The 10,544-nt window shown below is 38.2% G+C and overlaps 1 protein-coding gene across 3 annotated transcripts; it reads left to right on the top strand.

Moving 5' to 3' along the window:
• The first annotated feature begins 301 nt into the window (after positions 1 to 301).
• On the top strand, positions 302 to 9,605 carry LOC107480767 (homeobox-DDT domain protein RLT1). Of its 3 annotated transcripts, none has more exons than XM_021139024.2 (18): positions 302 to 1,116; positions 1,229 to 1,675; positions 1,986 to 2,068; positions 2,394 to 2,804; positions 2,928 to 3,017; positions 3,128 to 3,292; positions 3,389 to 3,611; positions 3,750 to 3,850; positions 3,962 to 4,048; positions 4,153 to 4,305; positions 4,418 to 4,573; positions 5,228 to 5,302; positions 5,378 to 6,085; positions 6,162 to 6,707; positions 6,909 to 7,529; positions 7,664 to 7,768; positions 7,866 to 8,120; positions 8,400 to 9,605. In XM_021139024.2, exons 1-18 carry the CDS (start codon positions 933 to 935, stop codon positions 9,303 to 9,305), a joined length of 5,316 nt encoding a protein of 1,771 aa, XP_020994683.1. In that variant the 5' UTR covers positions 302 to 932; the 3' UTR covers positions 9,306 to 9,605. The 3 variants fall into 3 exon arrangements, with proteins under 3 accessions (XP_020994683.1, XP_052114068.1, XP_015956425.1); XM_052258108.1 differs by having other exon boundaries at positions 304 to 1,116; positions 8,397 to 9,605; XM_016100939.3 differs by having other exon boundaries at positions 305 to 1,116; positions 1,998 to 2,068; positions 8,397 to 9,605.
• The last annotated feature ends 939 nt before the right edge of the window (positions 9,606 to 10,544 follow it).

The following is a 10,544-nucleotide window of genomic DNA, read 5'->3' as shown; positions in this document are numbered from 1 at the left end:
TGACACGAGCCTTTGAAAAAAGTTCATCAAAATTAATACACACGCACGCAGTCACAGAAGCATTTAATTTAATTATTTTGGTGTTGAGAAACTTCATTTTTGTTTTAGCAAAACCAAATAGAAAAAAGAGACAAATTTTAAAATAAAATAGAAAACGTAAAATTCGAGACTGAAAAAAAGAGAAACAGAAGAAAAAAATATCAAAAGGAAAATAAAAGGAACGGGGATTCTTCTCATCTTTTTTTTGTTTTTGTTTTTTTTTGCCCCCATTACGTCCTGTTTGACAGGAACATATATAGTTATACACAACACTCGCACTGACACCGTTCGTTCATAAAAAAAGGGGAGATCTCAAAACAAATCTTTTTTTTAAAAAGAAAAATCTGTTTATTATTATTCGAAGAAGAAAATAAAAATTAAAGGGAAATTAATATGAAAGGTGGTGATGGAATTATAGTAGGAGCAGTCAAGAGCAACTGTTGTTGTAATTGGTTGATTAATTTTGGTTTTGGATTATTATTATTATTCTTACTTCTTCATCTTCTCATTATTATTGTTTTTTCTCGGTTCTTTTATTATTCTTCTTTGTTGTTGTTGTTCTTTTTCAATCCCTCATCACACGCTGCTTTTCTATTTTCCTTTTACCTTAATTTATTATTGTTATTGTCAATTTCGTCATTCGCTAATCCTTGTTCTGCCTTTTTTCCATTCCTTGACTATCACGGAATTTTGGTTCAAGAAGAGAGAGAAAGCCGTAGAGATAGAAACACAAACTCAATTGATTCTTTTCGGGTACCCTAATTTTGGTGTTGCTTCGTTTGGTTTCTTTCTTTTACTTGTTTTCTCTAGCGTGTTCTGCGATTTCTAGGGTTTGTGAAAGGGGGAATCACGGATAGAGGGAGAAAGTTTCGATCTTTGATCGATTTTCGTCGATGGAGGGGGAGGGTGGTTCAGAGGGAGAGAATAATCAGAGAAGGGGTGGCACAGATGATAATAGCAATGAAAATATCAATGGAAGCAATAGCAAAGTTGCGAATTCCAATGAGGGGCAGAGCAAGCCCAAGCGCCAGATGAAGACACCCTATCAACTCGAAACCCTCGAGAAAGCTTATGCCTGTGAGTCTTCCTTACCCAGCAACCCTTGTTCCTCAATTTTTAATTGTTCAGTAAAATTCAGATTTTTTTTTTGGGTTAATTCGGTGATTTTGTTTTTTGGTGTTTTGATTAGTGGAGACGTACCCTTCTGAGGCTATGAGGGCCGAGCTATCGGAGAAATTGGCGTTGTCTGATCGGCAGCTGCAGATGTGGTTTTGCCACCGGAGGCTGAAAGACAAGAAAGACTTGCCCCCCAAGAAGCCGCCGAAGAAGGCCGTGGAGAAAGTGCGGGAGCCAGAGCCTGAACCAGTGCCGGATTCCCCAGTGGATGACCACAGATTGGGCCCCGAGCTAGGCAATGAGGATGGATCCGGGTCTGGTTCTGGGTCAAGCCCGTTTACCCGGTCAGAGTCCAGGAGTGTGGCGCCACGGGGTTATTATGAATCACAGCAGGCTGCGCTCGAGCTCAGAGCAATTTCTTGTGTGGAGGCACAGTTAGGGGGGCCATTGAGGGAAGATGGACCCATTCTAGGAATAGAGTTTGATGCATTGCCACCAGATGCATTTGGGGCGCCCTTAGGTACATATAATCAGAGAATTTGTATTCCTATTTTCACTTACAGAAAGACTGCGTAGCTAAAATTGTTGAGTTAAACATTGATATCCTATGTTTCACATATCTTAACCGAATTCTCTTGCATTGTTCATCATGATGATACTATTGACCATGGTGGCTATATTTTGGAAAATATATAAGTGCAGTCTGTTTTGTTTGAATAAGTTTTGGTATAAAGCCTTGAAACAATTATGGTGACGTGGTCTACGTTGCTTGTCATAGGGTTGTGCAACTTGTTTTGTGACTGACGCTTCTTGTGTTTGTTTCTATGGAGCAACCATTGCAGAACAGCAGAAGCGACCAAGTCATGCCTATGACAGTAAAGTTTATGAAAGACATAATGCTAGACCAAATAAGGTTGGTTTTATGGTTTCATTATCCTTAACAGTATGATCTCTTTGTAATGTAACTAGTGTCGAGCTGTATATGTGGCTTATGATTTCAGTCATAAGTTTGGTGATGTAATGGCATTTATTTATCCTGTAGTTCTTATGATGTTTGGTTTTCTACCTTTTGATCAATTACGAGTAGAAGTACTTGAAATTAGATACATGGATATTTATGTTACTATTTTAATTAACATAAAAATAGCTGGTAGAATACAGGATTCTTATGGTGATAAATATTCATACTGCTAGAATGCTTTATTTTAGAATTTGCTTATAAATGAGGTCTATTTTAGGCTATGTCAAGGGCATTCCATGAATATCAATTTCTACGGAACCAGGCTGGCCCCAGGTCTGATGGTTTTGGACAATATCCCCAACATCATTTACATGATCCGATGGAAGGTCCTGCAAGAAATACCCATTTTGCACATGGAACTGAACAGTTACATAGAAGTCATGCTACCCAAGGTCATTCTTCTCGAGTCCGTATTTTACCTCAACAAGATAAGCAAGGGATTCCTCATCCATCTCCTCCTCAAGATGATGATGTTGCTTCCCAAAAGCAATTGCACACAAATGTAGTGAACACTGGAGTGAACTCTCATTCTACTGATTACCAAATTGTTGGGCCCGAAAATCCCTATAACCCACCAGGTGGACAAGTTTCCCATATCACTACAATGCAGATTGAGAAAAAACGAAAGGTATCTTATTCTATATGTGATAATTGATGTGTTAGACTCAAATCCTCAACTCTTGAAAGCTGAAACTATTTAATGTATCTTTTGTAAAGGATGACCAAAATTTTGTAACCATCTTTATTGTAGAGTGATGATGCTAGAAGTGCAAGGGAAGTTGAAGCCCATGAGATGAGGATCAAGAAAGAGCTTGAGAAACAAGATAACCTTAGACGAAAGGTTTTGTTGAAATTAAATTTAGCTTGCTATATGACCTTTGTAGAGGTTTAAATGAATCACAGTTGCATTCATTTAAACTGATCCCCATTTTTCTCTCTCCTTTTTTTTAGAATGAAGAGCGAATGAGGAAAGAAATGGAGAGACAAGATCGTGAAAGAAGGAAGGAAGAAGAAAGGTTGATGCGTGAGAGACAGCGAGAAGAGGAAAGATTAAGGCGTGAGCAAAAACGTGAGCTCGAACGAAGGGAAAAGTTTTTGCTGAAAGAAAATTTGAAAGTAAGATTGTAATCCTAGTATTGATGGTCTTGCATTTAGAGAACTTAGGTATTTGGTTGATCATTTCCCTGTTTTCACATGTTGTATCTTAAAAAGGCTGAGAAAATGAGGCAAAAGGAAGAGCTTCGCAAAGAGAAAGAAGCAGAGAGACGCAAAGCTGCCTTGGAGAAGGCAACTGCTCGTAGAATAGCCAAGGAATCCATGGAACTAATTGAAGACGAACAACTGGAATTGATGGAGCTTGCTGCTTCAAGCAAGGGATTGTCCTCTATAATTCATCTTGATTTTGATACTCTGCAAAACCTTGAATCATTTAGGGGTAAGCAATTTATTTTGTTTTTGTTTTCTGTAATTTTATATATTTAACTTCTTTCGTAATCTACCATTTGTCTGCAAATACAGAAAAATTGAATGAATTTCTGCCTTTTATTTCTAAGACTTTCTTGTTATTTTGAAGATTCATTGTGTGTTTTCCCACCTAAGAGTGTAAAGCTAAGAAAACCATTTGCGATCCAACCCTGGATTAACTCAGAAGAGAATGTTGGCAACCTTCTCATGGTATGGTATCATCATCATTATGCTTTCCTTATAAAATACGTAACGTACCAGATCCTTACATTCCACTTTTTTCTTGAACTAACGCTTGAATGCTGTGATGGTCTACTTCAGGTTTGGAAATTTTTGATTACTTTTGCTGATATTCTTGAGTTGTGGCCTTTTACTCTCGATGAGTTTGTGCAAGCTTTTCATGATTATGTGAGTCAGATTGGGCTTTCATGAGCTGGTGATTTTGTGCTTTCAGTTAAACTATTTTTGTGCACTGGTGAAGCTCATCCTGTGTTCAAACCATTTGATTTCAGGATTCAAGACTGTTGGGTGAAATACATGTTGCTCTCCTTAAGGTGATAATAAAAGACATTGCAGATGTTGCAAGGACACCTTCCACTGGATTAGGAATGAGCCAAAATGGTGCAGCTAATTCAGGAGGTGGCCATCCAGAGATTGTGGAAGGGGTCAGTTCAGATATTTTGTAATATTTTGTATCTGTTTTTTTCCCATTAGAACTAGTGGTTTTATTTGGGGGGACACTCCTGTGATTTATTTATTATTTTTTGAATGCATCAGGCATATGCATGGGGCTTTGACATACGTAATTGGCATAAGCACTTAAATCAGTTGACATGGCCAGAAATTTTTCGACAGCTAGCATTAGCAGCAGGTTATGGACCACAGTTGAAGAAAAGAAATATTACATGGTCATATGCAAATGATAAAGATGAGGTTCGATACTCAAATTTGTTTCTTTTTAAATAAGTTTTGGCTTAAACTTTTATGAATTTTATGTTTACATGAGGTGATATGGAAAGGGGTGGAAAGGGAAGGAACTATGGAACGAGACTTATTTACTGTCGTTTGAGTGTTCAAATAAAAATAAGGCAGGCATACCTTTCCCTTTGTTTGAGAGATAAAATAGAAGGGAAAAAGGGTTGTAGCATTATATTTCTCATAATGGAAGTAATAGTATGATGGAAGTACATAGTATGCCTTTAATTCCATAAATTCTTAAATGAAAAATATAGAACCCCTTTTTCCTTTTGAACTTCCAAATAAAAAGGCATTTTGATTTTAAGAGGGATGGAAGGAGGGGATTACTTGGCCTTTCCCCTCATTAAAATCATGCAAACAAGAGTAATGACAATTTTTTTTCCTTTCCCTTCTTAGCAACATCCAAACAATACAATAGTGATGTTAAGAAAAAGAACTACATTGTTTTAATTATAAGACTTAAAATAAATTGAAGATAAAATCTCGGGTGCAAATTTGATGTTAGCTTTTGGTCGCCATGGATGTTTTGCCCGCATTTTTTAATAAAAAGTTTGCTTTCATTTGGAATCCAGTTTAATATGTTTTGTTTTCCCTCTCATTAATTTACAGGGCAGGAGTTGTGAAGATATCATTTCTACACGTGGTGAAGGATTGACAGTACTAGAACTTGCAGAAAAAATTCAGGTAAGCTGCCTCTTCAATTTAAATGCTTTTGTAAATTGTTAGCTTTGTGCTTAACTTCTTATAACAATCTGTCAGAAATCCGGCCTTCGGGACCTGACAACTAGCAAGACACCGGAGGCCTCGATTTCTGTCGCTTTGACAAGAGATGCTAAGCTTTTTGAAAGAATAGCTCCATCGACATATCGCGTACGTACTGCATTTAGAAAGGATCCAGCGGATGCCGAGTCTATTCTTTTAGAAGCAAGAAAGAAAATTCAGATATTTGAAAATGGGTTTCTAGCTGGTGAAGATGCTGATGAGGTTGAACGAGAAGACGATATTGAAAGAGATGATGTTGAAAGATATGATGATGTAGAAAGAGAAGAAGAGTCAGAAAGTGAAGAAGTTGATGATGATCCTGAAGTTGACGATTTGCTAGGTCCTTCAAGTGCTAACAAAACATCTGTTCTGTGTGATGATTTCTCATCTATTGGAAAAGAAAGTTTGGGTCATAAGGTAGAACTTATTCAAGATCAGTTTGAGAAGGATCTTCCGGAGAATGGTACTAAGGATGTGGATGGTTCTAAAGATGCTCATCTTCCAGATGCTATCACTGGACAACCCGTTATTACAAACTTTGAGGAAGATAATATGGAAATTGATGAAAGCAAGACTGGAGAGTCATGGGTTGAAGGGCTTGCAGAAGGAGAATATTCTGATCTCAGTGTAGAGGAACGTTTAAATGCTCTTGTTGTATTGGTTGGTGTAGCAAATGAAGGAAATTCAATCCGCGTTGTTCTTGAGGTAAACTTTATTCTTTAGGATGTATTAAGTTAATTTTCATGTGTAGTTTATTGAATTGACCTGAATAGTTTTCCAGGATCGTTTGGAAGCAGCAAATGCTCTGAAGAAGCAAATGTGGGCAGAAGCTCAGATAGATAAAATTCGACTGAGAGATGATAATGTAAATAAATCAGATTTTCCATCTATCAATGGGAATAAAGTTGAACCACAATACACAAGTCCTGCTGTGGGGGGGAACCAAAGCCCATTGCTTGACATAAACATTGACAATAATAATAATAATGAGGCATCGCCTAGCACTGCAGAAAATAAAAAGGCTGCAGTTGTACAGAACCTTGCCATGGAAAAGCCCTCAATAGGTCAAGATTACTGCATTGGTCCAGATAACCCTCAAACTCAACTATCTGCTCCCTATTCGAAAAGGTCTCGTTCTCAGTTGAAATCATATATTTCTCACATGGCAGAAGAGATGTCCGTATACAGGTCTTTACCCCTTGGTCAAGATCGCAGACATAATCGCTATTGGCAATTCGTTGCATCTGCTTCTTGCAATGATCCTGGCTCTGGCAGGATCTTTGTTGAATATCTTGATGGCAATTGGAGGCTTATTGATTCTGAAGAGGTAGAGATTGCTTTGGTTTTGCCTTTTCCATTTTTCTCGCATATGCGGATCCTTCTTGCTGATCGACTCACTTCTTAGGCATCCAACATATATCCTGTTTTCATTGTCTCATCACTAAACAAATTCCATCTTAACTATATGCTTAGTTCTTCTTAATTCTTACAATATACATTTATAATTTATTCAACCAATCCTATGCAGGCCTTTGATGCTCTTTTTAATTCACTGGATTTGCGTGGGATCAGGGAATCTCATTTGCGCATAATGTTGCAAAAGATTGGAAGTTCCTTCAAAGAAAATGTTAGGAAGAATGCACAATCTGCCAATATTGGAAGCAGAGATGAAACTAATATTAAAAATGAAGCTGATGAAGCAGAGTCCAGTCCTGATTGCCATGCATTGTCTGACAGTCCCAGCAGTACACTCTGTGGCTTGAACTCTGATACATCTGAAACTTCTTCATCATTCAAAATTGAGCTTGGGAAAAGTGAGAGTGAGAAGAAAGGTGCCTTTAGAAGGTATCAAGATTTCCAGAAATGGATGTGGAAAGAATGCTATAACTCATCCATATTATCTGCAATGAAATATGGGAAAATGAGATGCAAACCTCAGGTGGACATCTGTGATATCTGCCTCAACCCTTATTTCTTTGAAGACTCCCATTGCAATTGTTGCCATCGTACTTTTCCCTCAAATAACGGATTTAATTTTTCAAAACATATATTTCAATGTGGGGGCAAGTTGTCCAAAGATATTTGTATTCTGGATTGTTCTCTTCCCTTGCGGACAAGATTGCTTAAGGCCCTGCTGGCTTTTATTGAGGTGAGTTGATTATTACTTTACGTTGTTAACTATCTTTTGGGTGAGTTGATTATTACTTTACGTTGTTAACTATCTTTTGATGAAATTTTATGTTAACTTTGAGGGTTATATTATACTCATATTTTGATTTACAGGCATCTGTTCCCTCCGAAGCATTTCAATCAACTTGGACAGAAGATACTAGAAGGCATTGGGGTTTGAAGTTAAGCAAATCATCTTCTGTCGAGGAACTTCTTCAGGTTTGACATATTAGTATTTTATCTTCCATATCTTCACATTATTTTTAAGGTAAGGAATCCGTACTTAAGAGATTTCCGAATTTAACATGTTTTTCAGTTATTGACTGTGTTTGAGAGAGCAATAAAGCGAGATTTTTTATCGTCATCCTTCTCAACAACACAAGAATTGTTGGGATCAAGCAGCATGTCAGAGAGTGCTTTTACCGATCCTGAATCTGTTGCTGTACTTCCATGGGTTCCACAGACCACCTCAGCTGTGTCTCTCAGACTCTCTGAGTTTGATGCGTCCATTAGCTATGTTCAGCTTGAAAAATCTGAGCATCGCAGGGAGAAAGAAACTATAGAATACATGGTCAGTCTCTCTTATCCTTCATTGTTTTTAACTTCTCTAGCTTTTGCTCTTGAATTTAACTGCAATCAGTCTTTGATATTACCACGAAACATTTGAAATGAATAAGTTAAGATGTCATTTATATTCTTGTGAAACTGCTGAAGTGAGATACTTATTGTTATAATAGCTTTTAACCAATTGGGGTTTAAGAGTTTGGCTGGACAATTTTCATTCTACTGGACAATCTTCATTCTAATAATAGTCAATAATCTTCTAACTTGCTTTGCTTTCATACAGAAGCTTCCTTCAAGATCTAATCCTTTCAAATCTAGTAGAGTAGTGGAACCAGCAGACTTGGACCATGATGAATTCATGAAAGTTAGGTCTGCTCCCATGAAAATTGTACAAAGTGGCAATAAACGTGGACGGGGGAATAGTGATAAAGGACGGGGTAAAAAGATAGCTAAAAGAATGCATGATTCCAAACAAGATACTGGCCGCCGCAGTGTTAAGGTCACAGAGAATCTTAGTCAAAGACTAAAACAGCAGGGGCGAGGAGCACAAGGACAAAGTGGTGGACGTGGTCGCCGAACTGTCAGGAAAAGACGAGTGGAAAAGAGGGCTGTTGAAGATTTGCTGCTGGGCCACAAGGCTGGCACACACAGTTCCAATATTGTTAGAGAACCATTGAGAAACCTGGATGAGGAATGGGACGATGATGAAAAGGCAAGTCCCATGACTTCCATCCACATGGGGGCTGTCGACAATAGTAACAGTGCCGAAGAGGCAGATTCTGATGACAATGCTCAAGTAGCAGAGTCCAACGACAATGCTCAAGCAGCAGATTCGGATGAAAATGCTCAAGAAGTGGATTCCGATGACAATCCTCTAGAAGTGGACTCAGATGACAATGCTCAAGCAGTGGACTCGGATGACAATGGCCAAGCAGTGGAATATGATCAAGGAAACTGGGGAATAGGTTTCAATAACACCCCCAACAGGTGGAGTAGGGATGTGGTTGGAATGATGGATGAAGATGTAGAAGCTTCAGACGAGGACAATGACAACAATGTTGGGCTTGAAGAGAACGAAGAGGAAGAATCAGAGGGTGATGATGTTTTGAGTGAGGAGGGTTCAGATGGAATTGCAGATAGAGTTTTGAATGATGACTCGGACTCTGATGATTCTGAAGATTCATCTGATTAGAACAATGTTTTTGATTCAACGGAAGGAAGGGGTTGGATGTGGAGGCTGCATTACATTTTTGATATTGCAGCTTTAATACTAAGTATGAAGCACCAAGTCATGCCATTCCGTGGCTTGAAACTGAGAGTAGACAGAGATACATTGTATATTATCCATTGCAAAAATGGAGCTTTGTAATTTTAAGCACTCTGAAACGGAGGGAGGGCCTTTAAGGCCGCCCTTACCCTTATTGCTTCTTTCCTGGTTATAGATATTCATTAATTAATAAAGGTCTTATACCTTAGTTATTATTTAAGTCAATGATATAGCTATTCTGAGTTTATTGATTTCATTAATCAAGCCGGAAGTGAGGAGCCAGAAAGCATCGATTTCCAGGTCTATCTATTATGCGTTATTTCACCGATGCGAAGATCGGAGTAGTCCCATTTGATTGATCGATTCAGAGCTCCGAACCGAAGCCCATGCTGTGATAATGAGTTCGAACCTGAGATCATGGGTTTTTCAGTCCCATCCCAAGTCAAATCAAAAGGCACGGACGGAGCGAGACCTATTCAGATGAGGTCTCGCAGGTTCTCATCGCTCAAGTCCTCCCACAGCCCTGTGTAAGCTGCGAGCAGAGCAAGCGGTTCATACTATTACTTGGAAGCCCGGTGTAACAAAGACAAATCAAGAGGATAATCATTAAATGACTCTCCGACTAGAGAATCAACGCAAAGAGGATCGAAGCCGATTTCCCCAGTTGATTTAGATGACATCAAGTCCGCCAACTAGCCCCATTCTATTCTATTAAGGAAATGGGTTCAGCTGCTTGCCCTTCGCTCTGTTCCTATAACTCAAAAAAGAGACATCTTTAACTGACATGGATATCTTTGGGTTAAACCCAAATGTGATATTTTGAGTTTACTGATCATAAATTTCTCTCTTGAAAGATCAGTTGAAGAAGGAATTTGAAATCAATTTCAACAACCGAAAAGTTTCAGCATCAGGTCCTGCTTCAAAGTTGAAAATATGTATCAGCAGTTAATTTTTGGTTTTTATTTGAGTAATGAAGTCTTCCTTTATTAGTTCACTTGTCTCGCTCACTAGATGATAATGATGTAGTGAAACTTGTTCTTTCTTTCTTTTTAATTAATTTATTTCTACGATATGATAAACATGTAAATATTGTACCCCTTCTCTAGAAGTCTTTTGAAAAGGAAAGTGAATGCTTTCACTTTGACTTTATTTTCTCCTATGTAG

Source organism: Arachis duranensis, chromosome 3, assembly GCF_000817695.3.
Source record: "Arachis duranensis cultivar V14167 chromosome 3, aradu.V14167.gnm2.J7QH, whole genome shotgun sequence".
NCBI classification, from domain to species: domain Eukaryota; kingdom Viridiplantae; phylum Streptophyta; class Magnoliopsida; order Fabales; family Fabaceae; genus Arachis; species Arachis duranensis.
This window is presented reverse-complemented; position numbering and strand designations above follow the sequence as displayed.